Here is a 20,666-nt window from a genome sequence, read left to right as displayed (position 1 = left end):
GGTTCAGTCCTACAACCAGTTACATCTTCTCTTATATGTGTGGTGCACCTCAGGGTTCATTCCTACAACTAGTTACATCTTCTCTTATATGTGTGGTGCGCCTCAGGGCTCAGTCCTACAACCAGTTACATCTTCTCTTATATGTGTGGTGCACCTCAGGGTTCAGTCCTACAACTAGTTACATCTTCTCTTATATGTGTGGTGCACCTCAGGGTTCAGTCCTACAACTAGTTACATCTTCTCTTATATGTGTGGTGCGCCTCAGGGCTCAGTCCTACAACCAGTTACATCTTCTCTTATATGTGTGGTGCACCTCAGGGTTCAGTCCTACAACTAGTTACATCTTCTCTTATATGTGTGGTGCACCTCAGGGTTCAGTCCTACAACTAGTTACATCTTCTCTTATATGTGTGGTGCGCCTCAGGGTTCAGTCCTACAACCAGTTACATCTTCTCTTATATGTGTGGTGCACCTCAGGGTTCAGTCCTACAACTAGTTACATCTTCTCTTATATGTGTGGTGCGCCTCAGGGCTCAGTCCTACAACCAGTTACATCTTCTCTTATATGTGTGGTGCGCCTCAGGGCTCAGTCCTACAACCAGTTACATGTTCTCTTATATGTGTGGTGCGCCTCAGGGCTCAGTCCTACAACTAGTTACATGTTCTCTTTTATGAATGGTGCGCCTCAGGGTTCAGTCCTACAACTAGTTACATGTTCTCTTATATGTGTGGTGCGCCTCAGGGTTCAGTCCTACAACTAGTTACATTTTCTCTTATATGTGTGGTGCGCCTCAGGGCTAAGTCCTACAACCAGTTACATCTTCTCTTATATGTGTGGTGCGCCTCAGGGCTCAGTCCTACAACCAGTTACATCTTCTCTTATATGTGTGGTGCACCTCAGGGTTCAGTCCTACAACTAGTTACATCTTCTCTTATATGTGTGGTGCGCCTCAGGGTTCAGTCCTACAACCAGTTACATCTTCTCTTATATGTGTGGTGCACCTCAGGGTTCAGTCCTACAACTAGTTACATCTTCTCTTATATGTGTGGTGCGCCTCAGGGCTCAGTCCTACAACCAGTTACATCTTCTCTTATATCTGTTTGCTGTCTCCAGTTTTCCTTGAATCTTGTTGCCTGTTCCCTGCTTTCCTGGTATCCTGTTTCCTGTCTCCTGATTTTCAGATTCATCGTCTTAGAACATCCCAGAGACCGTCTCAGCTACCAAACCAAGCAGTTAGTCCGCTCCACAGGGTCTTCCTCCGAAGGGTCTCTCCAGGAGCGGTTCCCTCTGAGCGTCTCTCCAAGAATGGCTTTTTAGCTAGCTAGCTGCTAAGCTAGCGCGGAGAAAGGCAGCGCCGGTCAGTAAGAAGCTACTCCTACAGACCGCGACCACTTCCCTGAGGACAGCAGGAACTTCACTCGGTGACAGAAAACACTGTGAGTAATGGCTTCCTGCGCGTCTTGCACCATACTCACGGAGAGGTTGGCTCTGCTAGAGGGCCGTGTCCGCCAGTTAGAGCAGAGTAATGTCGTAACTTTAGATGTTGCGGACACATCTGCTAGCGTTAGCTGTAGCGAGCTAACTAGCCCAGCTTGTAGCAGTCCTAAGCGGCCTACAAGCTACGGTGTACCGGTTGAGACGCATAATAGATTTAGCTCTTTAGCTAGTCCTACACCCCAGTCTACCGGGCACCACACCTTAGTTATAGGGGACTCCATCACCCGAAACATAAAGCTTAGCAAACCAGCCACAATAAAGTGTATCCCCGGGGCCAGAGCACCTGACATTGAAGCTAATCTTAGGGAGCTAACTCGCAACAGGCCTAGTAAACACGTACGACAGGCTAATCGCACCACTAATTATGCGAATATAGTTGTACACGTTGGCTCCAATGACACTAGAATGAGACAGTCAGAGATTACAAAGAGAAACATAGCCAGGACTTGTGATCTCGCCAGAAAGATGTCCAGGCATCGAGTAATTGTCTCTGGCCCCCTGCCTGCGAGAGGCAATGATGAGAGATATAGCAGATTAGTCTCGCTTAACAAGTGGTTGGCTAGCTACTGTAGGACGCAGGGACTAACGTTTATTGATAACTGGCCCTCTTTCTGGGGCAAACCAGGCTTGCTGATGAGAGACGGCCTTCACCCTAACCAGGAAGGCGCCATCATCCTGTCTAGAAACATAGACTACTATTTAAGTCTCACTTGACTGACTACACTAGAGCAAGCCCGGTCACAGGCAATTACAATGTCTGTTAGTCCGGGTGAGGAGTCAGTTAAGCTAGAACTAGCCAGCGCCAGGCTGGATAATCCATGTACGCATAGCAATTCTCTTAGAATAATACACAATTCACATAATGTTTTTTCTGTTGTGTCTGTGTCAGAGGTGGACATGCATTCTACTGAGGTGGCAAATTATGATATGTCCAGTCTATTGCAGCACCAAGCAAACAATCGGAAAATTCCCGTCATATCAATTCCTAGATATGGTCGAAACTATTTAAAGTGCACTACGCATAATAAACGCAACATTGTTAATATTGCCACTACGGATAATCTTAACAAAAACTCGTCAAAACAGCCCAATACCTATAATATGGGCTTTTTAAACATAAGATCATTGTCTCCCAAGGCGTTATTGGTTAATGAGGTCATTAGAGACAACAATCTTAACGTCATTGGTCTTAGCGAAACCTGGCTCAAACCGGACGAATTTTTTGCGCTCAATGAGGCATCTCCTCCTAACTATACGAATGCGCATGTTGCCCGCCCTCTTAAAAGGGGAGGGGGTGTCGCACTAATATACAATGAAAATTTCAACCTTACCCCTAACCTAAATAATAAATATAAATCGTTTGAGGTGCTTACTATGAGGTCTGTCACACCGCTACCTCTCGACCTGGCTGTTATCTACCGCCCTTCTGGGCCCTATTCGGACTTTATCAGTGAATTCTCAGAGTTCGTTGCTGATCTAGTGACGCACGCCGACAATATAATCATAATGGGGGACTTTAATATCCATATGAATACCCCATCGGACCCTCAGTGCGTGGCGCTCCAAACCATAATTGATAGCTGTGGTCTTACACAAATAATACATGAACCCACGCATCGCAACGGTAATACAATAGATCTAGTGCTTGTCAGGGGTGTCACCACCTCCAAAGTTATGATACTTCCATATACTAAAGTAATGTCCGATCATTACCTTATAAAATTTGAAGTTTTGACTCTTTGTCAACAAGCTAATAATAATAATAACTGCTATAGCGGCCGCAACATTAATGCTGCCACAACGATGACTCTTGCTGACCTACTGCCTTCGGTAATAGCACCATTCCCAAATTATGTCGGCTCTATTGATAAACTCACTAACAACTTTGACGATGCCTTGCGCGAAATTATTGATAGTATAGCACCGCTAAAGCAAAAAAGGGCCCCTAAAAGGCGCACCCCATGGTTTACAGAAGAAATTAGAGCTCATAAATTATCATGTAGAAAACTGGAACGCAAATGGCGCGCGACTAAACTTGAGGTTTTCCATCAAGCATGGAGTGATAGTTTAATAACTTATAAACGCATGCTTACCTTAGCTAAAGCTAAATACTACTCAAATCTCATCCGCCTCAACAAAAACGATCCTAAATTTCTGTTTAGTACAGTAGCATCGCTAACCCAACAAGGGACTCCTCCCAGTAGCTCCACCCACTCGGCAGATGATTTTATGAATTTCTTTAATAAGAAAATTGAACTCATTAGAAAGGAGATTAAAGACAACGCATCCCAGCTACAACTGGGCTCTATTAACACAAATACGACTGTATATACGACGGACACTGCCCTCCAAAATAGTCTCTCTATTTTTGATGAAATAACATTAGAGGAATTATTACAGCGTGTAAGTGGGATAAAACAAACAACATGTTTACTTGACCCACTTCCTGGGAAACTTATCAAGGAACTGTTTGTATTATTAGGTCCATCAGTGTTAAATATTATAAACTTATCACTTTCCTCCGGCACTGTTCCCCTAGCATTCAAAAAAGCGGTTATTCATCCTCTGCTCAAAAGACCTAACCTCGATCCTGACCTCATGGTAAACTACCGACCGGTCTCCCACCTTCCGTTTATTTCCAAAATTCTCGAAAAAACTGTTGCACAGCAGCTAAATGAACACTTAGTGACTAACAATCTCTGTGAACCTTTTCAATCCGGTTTCAGGGCAAATCACTCTACGGAGACAGCCCTCGCAAAAATGACTAATGATCTATTGCTAACGATGGATGTCATCTATGTTGCTGCTTCTTGATCTTAGCGCCGCTTTCGATACCGTCGATCATAATATTTTATTAGAGCGTATCAAAACACGTATTGGTATGTCAGACTTAGCCTTGTCTTGGTTTAACTCTTATCTTACTGACAGGATGCAGTGCGTCTCCCATAACAATGTGACCTCGGACTATGTCAAGGTAACGTGCGGAGTTCCCCAGGGTTCGGTTCTTGGCCCTGCACTCTTTAGTATTTACATGCTGCCGCTGGGTGACATCATACGCAAGTACGGTGTTAGCTTTCACTGTTATGCTGATGACACTCAACTCTACATGCCCCTAAAGCTGACCAACACGCCGGACTGTAGTCAGCTGGAGGCGTGTCTTAATGAAATTAAACAATGGATGTCCGCTAACTTTTTGCAACTCAACGCTAAGAAAACGGAAATGCTGATTATCGGTCCTGCTAGACACCAACATCTATTTAATAATACCACCTTAACATTTGACAACCAAACAATTAAACAAGGAGACTCGGTAAAGAATCTGGGTATTATCTTCGACCCAACTCTCTCGTTTGAGTCACACATTAAGAGTGTTACTAAAACGGCCTTCTTTCATCTCCGTAATATCGCTAAAATTCGTTCCATCTTGTCCACTAGCGACGCTGAGATCATTATTCATGCGTTCGTTACGTCTCGTCTCGATTACTGTAACGTATTATTTTCGGGCCTCCCTATGTCTAGCATTAAAAGATTACAGTTGGTACAAAATGCGGCTGCAAGGCTTTTGACAAAAACAAGAAAGTTTGATCATATTACGCCTATACTGGCTCACTTGCACTGGCTTCCTGTGCACTTAAGATGCGACTTTAAGGTTTTACTACTTACGTATAAAATATTACACGGTTTAGCTCCAGCCTATCTCGCCGATTGTATTGTACCATATGTCCCGACAAGAAATCTGCGTTCAAAGAACTCCGGCTTATTAGTGATTCCCAGAGCCAAAAAAAAGTCTGCGGGCTATAGAGCGTTTTCTATTCGGGCTCCAGTACTCTGGAATGCCCTCCCGGTAACAGTTAGAGATGCTACCTCAGTAGAAGCATTCAAGTCCCATCTTAAAACTCATTTGTATAATCTAGCCTTTAAATAGACCCCCCCTTTTTTTAGACCAGTTGATCTGCCGTTTCTTTTCTTCTCTCCTCTTCTCCCCTGTCCCTTGCGAGGGGGAGTTGCATAGGTCCGGTGGCCATGGATGAAGTGCTGGCTGTCCAGAGCCGGGACCCCGGGTGGACCACTAGCCTGTGCATCGGTTGGGGACATCTCTGCGCTGCTGACCCATCTCCGCTCGGGATGGTTTCCTGTTGGCCCCGCTGTGGACTGGACTCCCGCTGATGTGTTGGATCCACTGTGGACTGGACTTTCACAATGTTATGTCAGACCCACTCGACATCCGTTGCTTTCGGTCTCCCCTAGAGGGGGGGGGTTACCCACATATGCGGTCCTCTCCAAGGTTTCTCATAGTCATTCACCGACGTCCCACTGGGGTGAGTTTTTCCTTGCCCGTATGTGGGCTCTGTACCGAGGATGTCGTTGTGGCTTGTACAGCCCTTTGAGACACTTGTGATTTAGGGCTATATAAATAAACATTGATTGATTGATTGATATGTGTGGTGCACCTCAGGGTTCAGTCCTACAACTAGTTACATCTTCTCTTATATGTGTGGTGCGCCTCAGGGCTCAGTCCTACAACCAGTTACATCTTCTCTTATATGTGTGGTGCACCTCAGGGTTCAGTCCTACAACTAGTTACATCTTCTCTTATATGTGTGGTGCACCTCAGGGTTCAGTCCTACAACTAGTTACATCTTCTCTTATATGTGTGGTGCGCCTCAGGGTTCAGTCCTACAACCAGTTACATCTTCTTTTATATGTGTGGTGCACCTCAGGGTTCAGTCCTACAACTAGTTACATCTTCTCTTATACGTGTGGTGCGCCTCAGGGCTCAGTCCTACAACCAGTTACATCTTCTCTTATACGTGTGGTGCGCCTCAGGGCTCAGTCCTACAACCAGTTACATGTTCTCTTATATGTGTGGTGCGCCTCAGGGCTCAGTCCTACAACTAGTTACATGTTCTCTTTTATGAATGGTGCGCCTCAGGGTTCAGTCCTACAACTAGTTACATGTTCTCTTATATGTGTGGTGCGCCTCAGGGCTCAGTCCTACAACTAGTTACATTTTCTCTTATATGTGTGGTGCGCCTCAGGGTTCAGTCCTACAACTAGTTACATTTTCTCTTATATGTGTGGTGCGCCTCAGGGCTAAGTCCTACAACCAGTTACATCTTCTCTTATATGTGTGGTGCGCCTCAGGGCTCAGTCCTACAACCAGTTACATCTTCTCTTATATGTGTGGTGCACCTCAGGGTTCAGTCCTACAACTAGTTACATCTTCTCTTATATGTGTGGTGCGCCTCAGGGTTCAGTCCTACAACCAGTTACATCTTCTCTTATATGTGTGGTGCACCTCAGGGTTCAGTCCTACAACTAGTTACATCTTCTCTTATATGTGTGGTGCGCCTCAGGGCTCAGTCCTACAACCAGTTACATCTTCTCTTATATGTGTGGTGCACCTCAGGGTTCAGTCCTACAACTAGTTACATCTTCTCTTATATGTGTGGTGCGCCTCAGGGCTCAGTCCTACAACCAGTTACATCTTCTCTTATATGTGTGGTGCACCTCAGGGTTCAGTCCTACAACTAGTTACATCTTCTCTTATATGTGTGGTGCACCTCAGGGTTCAGTCCTACAACCAGTTACATCTTCTCTTATATGTGTGGTGCACCTCAGGGTTCAGTCCTACAACTAGTTACATCTTCGCTTATATGTGTGGTGCACCTCAGGGTTCAGTCCTACAACTAGTTACATCTTCTCTTCTATGTGTGGTGCGCCTCAGGGTTCAGTCCTACAACTAGTTACATCTTCTCTTATATGTGTGGTGCGCCTCAGGGTTCAGTCCTACAACCAGTTACATCTTCTCTTATATGTGTGGTGCACCTCAGGGTTCAGTCCTACAACTAGTTACATCTTCTCTTATATGTGTGGTGCGCCTCAGGGCTCAGTCCTACAACCAGTTACATCTTCTCTTATATGTGTGGTGCACCTCAGGGTTCAGTCCTACAACCAGTTACATCTTCTCTTATATGTGTGGTGCACCTCAGGGTTCAGTCCTACAACTAGTTACATCTTCTCTTATATGTGTGGTGCGCCTCAGGGCTCAGTCCTACAACCAATTACATCTTCTCTTATATGTGTGGTGCACCTCAGGGTTCAGTCCTACAACTAGTTACATCTTCTCTTATATGTGTGGTGCACCTCAGGGTTCAGTCCTACAACTAGTTACATCTTCTCTTATATGTGTGGTGCGCCTCAGGGCTCAGTCCTACAACCAGTTACATCTTCTCTTATATGTGTGGTGCACCTCAGGGTTCAGTCCTACAACTAGTTACATCTTCTCTTATATGTGTGGTGCACCTCAGGGTTCAGTCCTACAACTAGTTACATCTTCTCTTATATGTGTGGTGCGCCTCAGGGTTCAGTCCTACAACCAGTTACATCTTCTCTTATATGTGTGGTGCGCCTCAGGGTTCAGTCCTACAACTAGTTACATCTTCTCTTATATGTGTGGTGCGCCTCAGGGTTCAGTCCTACAACCAGTTACATCTTCTCTTATATGTGTGGTGCACCTCAGGGTTCAGTCCTACAACTAGTTACATCTTCTCTTATACGTGTGGTGCGCCTCAGGGCTCAGTCCTACAACCAGTTACATCTTCTCTTATACGTGTGGTGCGCCTCAGGGCTCAGTCCTACAACCAGTTACATGTTCTCTTATATGTGTGGTGCGCCTCAGGGCTCAGTCCTACAACTAGTTACATGTTCTCTTTTATGAATGGTGCGCCTCAGGGTTCAGTCCTACAACTAGTTACATGTTCTCTTATATGTGTGGTGCGCCTCAGGGCTCAGTCCTACAACTAGTTACATTTTCTCTTATATGTGTGGTGCGCCTCAGGGTTCAGTCCTACAACTAGTTACATTTTCTCTTATATGTGTGGTGCGCCTCAGGGCTAAGTCCTACAACCAGTTACATCTTCTCTTATATGTGTGGTGCGCCTCAGGGCTCAGTCCTACAACCAGTTACATCTTGTCTTATATGTGTGGTGCACCTCAGGGTTCAGTCCTACAACTAGTTACATCTTCTCTTATATGTGTGGTGCGCCTCAGGGTTCAGTCCTACAACCAGTTACATCTTCTCTTATATGTGTGGTGCACCTCAGGGTTCAGTCCTACAACTAGTTACATCTTCTCTTATATGTGTGGTGCACCTCAGGGTTCAGTCCTACAACTAGTTACATCTTCTCTTATATGTGTGGTGCGCCTCAGGGCTCAGTCCTACAACCAGTTACATCTTCTCTTATATGTGTGGTGCACCTCAGGGTTCAGTCCTACAACTAGTTACATCTTCTCTTATACGTGTGGTGCGCCTCAGGGTTCAGTCCTACAACCAGTTACATCTTCTCTTATATGTGTGGTGCACCTCAGGGCTCAGTCCTACAACCAGTTACATCTTCTCTTATATGTGTGGTGCACCTCAGGGTTCAGTCCTACAACTAGTTACATCTTCTCTTATATGTGTGGTGCACCTCAGGGCTCAGTCCTACAACCAGTTACATCTTCTCTTATATGTGTGGTGCACCTCAGGGTTCAGTCCTACAACTAGTTACATCTTCTCTTATATGTGTGGTGCACCTCAGGGTTCAGTCCTACAACCAGTTACATCTTCTCTTATATGTGTGGTGCGCCTCAGGGTTCAGTCCTACAACCAGTTACATGTTCTCTCTCCAACACTTTCAGTGTTTGAAAATAAAATGTGGACCAGTGGATATCTCTAAGAAGACTTGCGACTAGAGGAGGAATGAGTGAAGTCCCTAGCTCTCTTGAAAAGAAAGAACTTACCTTAAACTGCACCACCTTGCCAACGCTCCTAAACTCTGGTAGAACGTCGTGGTAGAACTCGGTGAAAGATTCCTGCAGATCTTCTTCGCTGTGTTCCAGACAAGCGTCTCCATCGTAGTCGTCACGTCGAGACTGCTCCATGCCAAAGGTCAGGAACATATTGCGGATCATCAGAGTGGGGCTGCTGGTGGGACTGATGTGCTTCCGAGAACATCTGGAAGAACAAGATGATTGTAGTCCTCACACTGCAAACTGACACTTTCATCTTGCAGGACCAACTTGCTCAATCACTCAATTTATTATTATGATTATTATCATACACATGAACTCAATTTATTATTATTATCTCACACATGAACTCAATTTATCATTATGATTATCATACACATGAACTCAATGTATTATTATTATCACACACATGACCTCAATTTATCATTATGATTATTATCACACACATGAACTCAATTTATTATTATGATTATACACACATGAACGTACAGTTTAGTAGCCTTACTAATCCAACACAATCCTTCATGTTCACACTGTTGCCATGGAAACCTGCTTCATCATTACTCTAGTCATGTGATGAAAAGGTAAGAAGTTATAAGAAGTAATGGTAAACTCTAACAAGGTAAGCAGCTCTAAAAAGGAAGAAGTTCTAAAAACACAAAAAGTTCTCAAAAGATAAGAAACTATAAAAGGTAAAAAGCGACAAAAAGGTAAGAAGTTATAAAAAGTAATGGCAAACTAACAAGGTAAGCAGGTCTAAAAAGACAAAAAGTTCTCAAAAGATAAGAAACTAGAAAAGGTAAGAAGTTATAAAAAAGTAATGGTAAACTAACAAGGTAAGCAGCTCTAAAAAGTAAGAAGGTCTAAAAAGACAAAAAGTTCTCAAAAGATAAGAAACTATAAAAGGTAAGAACCTAAGTTATGAAAAGGTAGACTTTTTTTTAAAGTAATAATTAACTCTAAAAAGGTTATTAGCAGCTTTAAAAAGATAAGCTATACAATTTAAGAAACTATAAAAGGTAAGAAGTTATAAAAGGTAAGAAGCTATAAAAAAGTAAGAACCTATGAAAAAGCAAAAAGTTATAAAAAGGTAAGAAGTTATAAAAAGTAATAAACTCTAAAAAGGTTAGCAACTCTAAAAAGATAAGAAGCTATACAATGTAAGAAACTATAAAAGGTAATAAGTTATAAAAAGGTCAAAAGTTATTAGAAAGGTAAGAAGTTATAAAAAGTAATCAGCTCTAAACAGGTAAGCAGCTCTGAAAAGTTAAGGTATAAAAAGATAAGAGGTTGTAAAAAAGTAAGATGTTATTTAAAGGTAAGAAGTTCTAAAAGGTAAGAAGTTCTACCTGTCCCCAAATCGACAAGCTCCAGTTTTGAGGAAGAAAGGACAGTTGGCTGCGTCTCGCTCTGTGCCAAAATGTTCAGACTTCTCAGACTTTGGAGCTTCAGGATTCATCCAAGGTGCTTCAGCGTTTAGCTGCAATGTAAAACATCTGATATAACAACTTTGATACAAGTCTGTTCTCTAAGAGTCTTTACTTCAGAACACTGGAAAGTGAAATAAAGTATGTCAATAGAACTTACATGAAATACTAAATAACTTCGTCAAAGAAATGCACGAGCTTGATGCTCATTTACACACGCTACTGATTAGCATTAGCAATTGTACATGGCCATTTCAATACCTCCTGATTTGTTATTAAAAACTACAACTAAGATGTACGTAACAAGCAGACACTCAGTGTGTAGTAAGTACAACACTTGCAGTATGAACACTTTGTAGGACTCAAAAGACACAACTGGAACATTTAACTTAATGGCAAAGACTACTTCCTGACTACAAACAGAGATGAATGCATACTGAGAAGTGTAAGAAAAGTAAACATAACACTACATTTGATCAATACCCATGAAGTAAAATGTGTTGTGCTGATATCGTGTGGTATCGATACTGGCAATGACAAATATGTATCGGTACGCCCCGAGTTCATAGCAGTGGTTTAGTAGCCTGGACACAGTCATGAAGGAAGTGGTATATCAGCTCGAAGAACGTATAGTACCTGATGTTCTGCTTCATCCAACATTTTCTGAGCAGCCTCCTACAAAGTGTGTAAAAAGATGTCAGGTGAGACAGGTGTGCAGACGCCAGGTGAAAGATACTTCCTTCTTGTGACAGCTGACGACAACAATCTCTTAGTTAAGGACCACCTTGCATGTGTCGCTTGGTCAAGGAAAGATTGCACAAACACTGACAACCAACACACAAAGACACTTTTACTAACATTTGATTGACACTCTGAGAAGGACTAATTCCATGGAAGTATGACATAGTACCATTATTTTGTAGTCTCATGGAGGTATGACATAGTATCATTAGTTTGTAGTCTCATGGAAGTATGACATAGTACCATTACTTTGTAGTCTCATGGAAGTATGACATAGTATCATTACTTTGTAGTCTCATGGAAGTATGACATAGTATCATTAGTTTGTAGTCTCATGGAAGTATGACATAGTACCATTACTTTGTAGTCTCATGGAAGTATGACATAGTATCATTACTTTGTAGTCTCATGGAAGTATGACATAATATCATTACTATGTAGTCTAATGGAAGTATGACATAGTATCATTAGTTTGTAGTCTCATGGAAGTATGACATAGTACCATTACTTTGTAGTCTCATGGAAGTATGACATAGTATCATTACTTTGTAGTCTCATGGAAGTATGACATAGTATCATTACTTTGTAGTCTCATGGAAGTATGACATAGTACCATTACTTTGTAGTCTCATGGAAGTATGACATAGTATCATTAGTTTGTAGTCTCATGGAAGTATGACATTAGGTATCATTAGTTTGTAGTCTCATGGAAGTATGACATAGTACCATTACTTTGTAGTCTCATGGAAGTATGACATAGTATCATTAGTTTGTAGTCTCATGGAAGTATGACATTAGGTATCATTAGTTTGTAGTCTCATGGAAGTATGACATATAGTCTCATGGAAGTATGAGATTAGGTATCATTAGTTTGTAGTCTCATGTAAGTATGACAAATGGTATCATGGAAGTATGACATAGTATCATTAGTTTGTAGTCTCATGGAAGTATGACATAGTATCATTAGTTTGTAGTCTCATGGAAGTATGACATAGTATCATTAGTTTGTAGTCTCATGGAAGTATGACAAATGGTATCATGGAAGTATGACATAGTATCATTAGTTTGTAGTCTCATGGAAGTATGACATGGTATCATTAGTTTGTAGTCTCATGGAAGTATGAGATTAGGTATCATTAGTTTGTAGTCTCATGTAAGTATGACATAGTATCATTAGTTTGTAGTCTCATGGAAGTAGGACAAATGGTATCATGGAAGTATGACATAGTATCATTAGTTTGTAGTCTCATGGAAGTATGACATAGTATCATTAGTTTGTAGTCTCATGGAAGTAGGACAAATGGTATCATGGAAGTATGACATTAGGTCTCATTAGTTGACGACCTCTGAGCGTGTCAATCAAAGCTGAGCATTATTATGAATGAAGTGTAGAAGTTTGTGATGATGACAAATGGATATATTTCTCTCTGCTTTTATCCTCCCAGGGCTGCTTTCACCTTTCTGCCTCGCTTCTCCTGCAGCTTCTGCTCCTTTTCTTCTTCTTCTTGCCTCTGCTGGGCCTCCCATTCCTCCTTGATGCAGCGCTGAGGACACATTGAACACCATCAACACAGCAGACAATACTTCATATATAGTATTGTATACACAGAAGTATCATTAGGTATATACAGCTGACCAATCTTATCAGACGATATTGACATAAAAACATATCTATGTATTTTTCCCACTGATAACAATGTTGAAAAAGGTATTGCCTGAGTTTCAGCACATGAGTTTTGCCTTCATCAAAGTGCAAAGATAGCTTGTCCGTGGTGTGGATTATTTTCTAAAGTTTGCCTTTGGATGGTAAACACCAATTTGCAAGGACTATAAAGTGCTGATTATGCTGATACTTGACATGCAATATCACACCTCAGGTTGAATCATTCTGAGTCCCCAGCAGCGTTTATGCAGTGAAATAAAGATAAGAAGCAACTGGTGCTACTGAAACAAAAACTATGCCCAGTAGGGTTGTACGGTATACCGGTACTAGTATAGTATCGCTGTACTAATGAATCAAAAACGATACCATACTCTGTTTGAAAAGTACCGCTTCCCAAGGTTTTTTTAACCACCATTAAAAAACATTGCTGGTTTTACCAGCAGAGGAGCATGTTGGGCAGCGCACACACACAGAGTACTTACAAGCAGACACAGTGTGTAGACAGAAAAGGGAGAATGGACGCATTTTGGTGTAAAAAGTAAAGATAAAGGTGAAGTTATAACACTCAGGAAGAGGTGCTTTAAGACATGGCTGGTTTTAGCTACTTCTAAATCACTAATCCTGGCCTCCATGGCGACAAATAAAGTAAGTTTCTTACAATTATCACTGGAGGACGAGGAATAGCTAAACATGCTTCACTACACACTGTAGCTCACCGGCGTTCCTGAATGTAACCAAATGCCATGGGTGGATCTACCCCTGACATCCACTGTAATGATACCAAGTACAAGAGCGTATCTAGTCGATACTACTATGATTACATGGATTTTTTTTTATATCGTCACAAAATCTTTTTTCCTTTTTAAAAAAAAATGTATATTATGTTTATAAACTGGGGAAATACGTCCCTGGACACGTGAGGACTTTGAATATGACCAATGTATGATCCTGTAACTACTTGGTATCAGATCCATACCTAAAAGTGTGGTATCATCCAAAACTAATGTCAAGTATCAAAGAAGAGAAGAATAAGTGATTATTACATTTGAACAGAAGTGTAGATAGAACAGAAAACAGAAAATAAGCAGATATTAACAGTAAATTAACAAGTAGATTAATAATATTTTTTTACAGTTTGTCCCTCATAATGTGTACAAAATAATAGGTGTATAAATGCCACAATATGTTGCTACATACGTCAGCAGACTAATTAGGAGTCTTTGTTTGTTTACTTACTACTAAAAGACAAGTTGTCTAGTATGTTCACTATTTTATTTAAGTACTATATTACAATAATAAACATATGTTTCATGTACACTAAGATTTTTTGTTCAAATAAAGACAATAATTACATTTTTTGTGGTCCCCTTTATTTAGAAAAGTATTGAAATACAATTTGGTACTGGTACCAAAATATTGGTATGGGGACAAGACTAATGGGCAGTTTATTACATGAATCCATAGTTTCATACTTCAACCCTGACTTGTTCTTATACAGTACATGTGTGTGCCACTACAATGTGCAGCTCTCTTCATTGTTATTTTCCTATATCAGTAGTACTTGATGTTGCTTGATCTATATATCAGAAATGAATCGGCATATTGTTAAGGAAGCCAATACCAGAGCATCTGTTATTATAATGATATATTAGAGGTGTAACAATTAACAGCATTAATAATCTTTGTTATAGGGGAAAACATGGTTATGGTTTATTTCCACTAGCTCATATCATCTACATATTCTCATTTCAACATGTTTGAAAGCAAGAGAGAAGCAAAGCTTATAAAGGTTGCATTTTTAAAAAGGAGCAGAAGACACTACTTGAGGAAATATAATATTTCAAACACATGAAAATCAGGTTTTTTCAGCCCTGAAATGCTGTTGGCATCTTGTAAGCCCATGTTAGTGTTGTACTGTAACTTTCTCAGTCCAAATATAGCTAGGTTAATCTTGTTTCAGTGTTACCTCCTCGTCTTCTTTGCGTTTCCTGGCAGCGTCCTTCCTCTCTGACTTCAGCCTGAACTCCTCCTGTGCCAGACGCTCACGCTGCAGCCACTCTTCATGCAGCCGCTGTCTGCAGCAACACCAAACACAAGCTTAGTACTGCTAACCAAATGTGGGATGTGCCATCTGAGCCCAGGACGTCCTTGTGGCTTGGGCAGCTCTTTGAGACATTTCTGATTAAGGGCTATAGAAGTCAACTTTGATTGATTGATACAATAAAGGGGACCACATAAATATCATTATTGGCTTAATTTGAACAGAAAATGTTATGACATTAAATATATGTTTCTTTTTGCAATCAAATAATTTAGTCCTTAAATAAAATAGTGAACACACTAGACAACTTGTCTTTTAATAGTAAGTAAACAAACAAAGACTCCTAATTAGTCTGCTGACGTATGCAGTAACATATTGTGTCATTTATACACCTATTATTTTGTACACATTATGAGGGACAAACTGTAAAAAATATTATTAATCTACTTGTTCATTTACTGTTAATATCTGCTTACTTCCTGTTTTAACATGTTCTGTCTACACTTCTGTTAAAATGTAATAATCACTCTTGTTTGATACTTGACATTAGTTTTGGATGATACCACACATTTAGGTATGGATGTGATACCAAGTAGTTACAGGAAGGTCCGTGTTCCTCCTGTTCATTTGATTTGGAATTCTCAAATGCAAATAAAAAAACAAATTTCGGGCCATTTTTATTTCTGAAAAAAAAATGTGACTATTTAATGAGACAATTTTTTAGGACTCCTGCTAAACAAAGGTGTTAGCGTTATGCTAAAAACATGCTAAACGCGAAGGAAAAGCTAAAATACTGCTTCCGGTTCAATTTGTCATCACACAGACAAACACGCAATTGTGCATTTTGGATTAACATAAATTGGATTTTTGTGTTTATCTGGAAAAATAAAAATCCATAAAAGGATCTAATTTTATGGCAATATTTTAATGTAAATCAAACCTTTTTTGTTTGTTTTCAAATCAGCCATTTATAGTAAAAATCAAAAAACGGCCCTAATTTTGTTTTTTGATTTGCGTTTCAGAATCGGAAATAGAATGAACGCAAGGTACACGGACCCAGGATCAGGATCAGTGTATGTTTTGGTTTTTATATTTTCTTTTCATCAATGGAAATTGAAAAACAAAAAAAAACGACTGTTTTTTTTTTAAATTTCATTGTAAAAGACAAAAAAGAAAATTCAAAAACAAAGAGTTTTTCTTTTTCGGTTTTGAAAAAAAAAAAAAAAAAATATCCCTATTAAGCAAAAACGGAAAAACAGACAAAACGGATTGTTTTTCACAGTCTGACACCGGAAGTCTTTATTTTCAAAGTAAAAGCGGGAATACTACGGTACCTTTGTGTCTGGCTAAAATGTCTTTTGAGCCCTAAACATAAAATATTTCAGGTCTGACATCAGCATGTACAGATATTTATATGCAGATATGATACAAAAGTGGAGGCATCATAGCATAGACTTTCTTACAGGAGAGTAAAAAAATCACTACTTCCGGTTCCAGTTTCGGATATGAAAACACATCAATATTGTTACGTTTTTTTAGTTTTAGTTTCCGTTGATGTGTGTGTAGATATTTCTGTAGAAGTCTTGGGACTTTGTATCATGTCTAAAGTACTTCCTTTACATGTTAGCCAGCGTCACAGGCACATGGTAAATACCTCCACTTTTTAAACAATCAGGAGTCCTCCAAGGCCGCTCCATTCATACCAACATAAGACTGTCAATACACACCATGCTCTTCTTGGACTTTTATAAAACGCTTGACTCACTGGAACCTGACTTTCTTTGTGTAATGCTGGAACACACTTACTTTCGAAATAAAGACTTCCAGTGTCAGACTACAAAAAAACATCAATTTTTGGTCTGTTTTTCCATATTTGTTTACTCGAGATCTTCATTTTTTCTTTTTAAAACCAAAAAATATTTTATTTTTTGTATTTTAAAACGAGAAAAAAAAATATATTTTTTTTTTGTTTTTCAATTTCCATTTATGAAAAGAAAATAGAAATAGCAAAACATACACTGACCTTACAGGATCATACATTGGTCATAATTAAAGTTATCTTGTGTTCAGGGAAATATTTCCAGAGTTTAAAAACAATAAAAAAAGACAAAAGATTTTGTGACAACAAAAACCATTGATGTAATCATGTAGCTGCTTTTAAAAAGAGCCTTAAGACTCATCTTTTTAGGAAAACCTTTTTTCAGATGTTTTATGTGTTTTTAACTACTCTTGTATCCTTTTAAACTCTGCAGTACTTTGAGATTGACAAATGCAAAGTGCTTTACAAATTAAATGTAATATTATTATTATTAGTATTGAGTAGATACAGCTCTTGCACTTGGTATCGTTAGAGTGGATATTTGTATAGATGCACCCATTTGTTTACATTCAGGAGCGCTAGTTTGCTGTTTGCTCTTGGTGTGTAGTGAAGCATGTTTAGCTATTCCTCTCGTAAGACCTGTAAGAAACGTACTTTATTTGTCGCCATAGAGGCAAAGAGTTAAAAGTACCTAAAATACTGTGGAGGGGTGTAAATGTTTGTTTTAAGAGTGGTGCTTCAGTGTTTACAGCTTCACCTTTATTGTTAGTTTTGAAACCAAAATGTGTCCATTCTTTCTCTTCTGTCTTCACACTGTTTCTCCTAGTAAGTGCTCTGTGTGTGTGTTGATGTTGACTCACTACATGCGCCTCGGCGTGCCATTAGGCGCATGAAAAAGACTACTAGTAATTTTTAAAAGGCAGTTTAGTACCTTTTTTGATTACTATACATATACATGTCACATTTTTGTACCGGACATAATTTCTAACTCACCTTTCTTTCTCAACAATACTGGCTTCTTCTTCTTCTTCTTCTTCTTCGTCGTCTTCTTCTTCATCAGGAGGATCAACAGTCGCTCCGTTATGTAAAGCTACAACAAAACAAATGGTGTAGTTTCATTTCATTCAACACAAAAATCATGATTGATTTTTTTTCATACCACATTGTCTGGCTTGGGCGATGGCTTGACGTTTCCTTTTTCTTCTTTCCTTCCTCGAGGCGGCCCTTCGTTGTTTTTGGCTAAAGAAAAAGTGGGATTAACGTACGTTTAAACGGTCTCTTTTGTTCAGTAATGTTGGTGTGTCATGTCAGGACTTTTACGTTTACACAGCAGGCCTAAGAAGAGCACCAGCACAACAAAAGTCATTATGTGAAATGGATCCGTTTAGCATTAAATAATTATAAATATAATACATGTGTATTTTTATTTGTATTTTGTGGGGCGGTATAGCTTGGTTGGTAGAGTGGCCGTGCCAGCAACTTGAGGGTTCCAGGTTCGATCCCCGCTTCCGCCACACTAGTCACTGCCGTTGTGTCCTTGAGCAAGACACTTTACCCACCTGCTCCCAGTGCCACCCACACTGCTTTAAATGCAACTTACATATTGGGTTTTAATATGTAAAAGTGCTTTGAGTCACTAGAGAAAAGCGCTATATAAATATAATTCACTTCACTCTTCTTCAGCATTAAAATACATTCCAATTATCATCTAAGATATAGTATAGACTACGCATCAATAAAATGTCAACGACGATATGAATGTTGTAGTAATTCACTTTACACGTTGATGTATATTACTTATTTATGTATATCATTGCAACCCCGAAAGGGACAAGTGGTAGAAAATGGATGGATGGATTGCATATTATATATATATATATATATATATATATATATATATATATATATATATATATATATATATATATATATATATATATGTGTGTGTGTGTGTGTGTGTGTGTATATATTATTGGATATATATATATATATATGTGTGTGTGTGTGTATATATTATTGGATATATATATATATATATATATATATATATATATATATATATATATATATATATATATATATATATATATATATATATATATATATATATATATATATACATATATATACAGTATATGTGTATATTATTGCATATTATATATATGTACACTACCGTTCAAAAGTTTGGGGTCACCCAAACAATTTTGTGGAATAGCCTTCATTTCTAAGAACAAGAATAGACTGTGGAGTTTCAGATGAAAGTTCTCTTTTTCTGGCCATTTTTAGCGTTTAATTGACCCCACATATGTGATGCTCCAGAAACTCAATCTGCTCAAAGGAAGGTCAGTTTTGTAGCTTCTGTAACGAGCTAAACTGTTTTCAGATGTGTGAACATGATTGCACAAGGGTTTTCTAAACATCAATTAGCCTTCTGAGCCAATGAGCAAACACATTGTACCATTAGAACACTGGAGTGATAGTTGCTGGAAATGGGCCTCTATACACCTATTTAGATATTGCACCAAAAACCAGACATTTGCAGCTAGAATAGTCATTTACCACATTAGCAATGTATAGAGTGTATTTCTTTAAAGTTAAGACTAGTTTAAAGTTATCTTCATTGAAAAGTACAGTGCTTTTCCTTCAAAAATAAGGACATTTCAATGTGACCCCAAACTTTTGAACGGTAGTGTATATGTGTGTATATTATTGAATAGTATATATATATGTGTGTGTGTGTGTGTGTATTATTGCATATTATATATATATATATATATATATATATATATATATATATATATGTGTGTGTGTGTGTGTATACTATTGCATATTATATAGATATATATGTGTATATTATATATATATATATATATGTATATATATGTGTGTGTGTGTGTATTATTGAATATTATATATATATATATATATATATATATATATATATATATATATATATATATATATATATATATATATATATATATATATATATATGTGTGTGTATATTATTGTATACTACATGATTGCACTACACGCACAACACAGTAATGCAGAAAACAACATGCGGAAGAGAAATGTATGCAGCAAACTTATTTACGTACTAATACCAACAGCCAGATTAAAAAGTCAGTCTTTGGTTAAAAGTGCTAAAACGAAAGAGACTTACTTGAATGCAGGAGCGGCACTTAGTGGAGGAATAGACGCGGCCATGGCGGCTAAACATTGCTAACATGCTAACATTGCTAACATGCTAATATTGCTAATGCTAAGATTAGCTAAGCCAAAATATAGGAACAGAATAATTCCGGTATCACCTATTTCTTATACCTAGTGTATGTGGCTAATAAGGCATCTAGTTGATGTCATTTAAACACGAACTTTGGTATTTACGTCTTGTTTGTTTGGGTCCTGACTGACAAAAGCACTTCCGGAGTGAATCACAACTACTTCCGGTATGAACATCTTCAACGCGTTTTGACATCAATAAGCGCTCCTAAGCGCTCCTAATGTTTGGATCGCTCATGTATTCATTTATTATAAGTCATCACTGTATGTTACATGTACTTTCACACACTTTATTTTGCAAAATACAAAAAAAACGTACAGATATCCTTTAAAAGCAACATTTTTTTTGTACAGACAGTGAGGGAGGTTGTACACTGTTTTTTTTTAATGATAATACA

The 20,666-nt window shown here is 39.0% G+C and overlaps 1 protein-coding gene across 2 annotated transcripts in view; it reads right to left on the bottom strand.

Moving 5' to 3' along the window:
• Positions 1 to 20,423, bottom strand: part of zrsr2 (zinc finger (CCCH type), RNA-binding motif and serine/arginine rich 2) — a 33,163-nt gene extending 12,740 nt beyond the window's left edge. For both annotated transcript variants that reach the window (XM_062034507.1, XM_062034501.1), the window contains exons 1-8: positions 20,150 to 20,423; positions 18,143 to 18,222; positions 17,977 to 18,073; positions 15,090 to 15,198; positions 12,918 to 13,004; positions 11,356 to 11,394; positions 10,642 to 10,772; positions 9,284 to 9,497 (exon numbers count right to left, since the gene is read on the bottom strand). In XM_062034507.1, coding sequence (XP_061890491.1) covers positions 9,284 to 9,497; positions 10,642 to 10,772; positions 11,356 to 11,394; positions 12,918 to 13,004; positions 15,090 to 15,198; positions 17,977 to 18,073; positions 18,143 to 18,222; positions 20,150 to 20,193 — 801 coding nt within the window. In that variant the 5' untranslated portion in view covers positions 20,194 to 20,423. The remainder of the gene's footprint in view (positions 1 to 9,283; positions 9,498 to 10,641; positions 10,773 to 11,355; positions 11,395 to 12,917; positions 13,005 to 15,089; positions 15,199 to 17,976; positions 18,074 to 18,142; positions 18,223 to 20,149) is intronic.
• Positions 20,424 to 20,666: the final 243 nt, after the last annotated feature.

This window comes from Entelurus aequoreus, linkage group LG02 (assembly GCF_033978785.1).
Source record: "Entelurus aequoreus isolate RoL-2023_Sb linkage group LG02, RoL_Eaeq_v1.1, whole genome shotgun sequence".
Classification (NCBI taxonomy): domain Eukaryota; kingdom Metazoa; phylum Chordata; class Actinopteri; order Syngnathiformes; family Syngnathidae; genus Entelurus; species Entelurus aequoreus.
This window is presented reverse-complemented; position numbering and strand designations above follow the sequence as displayed.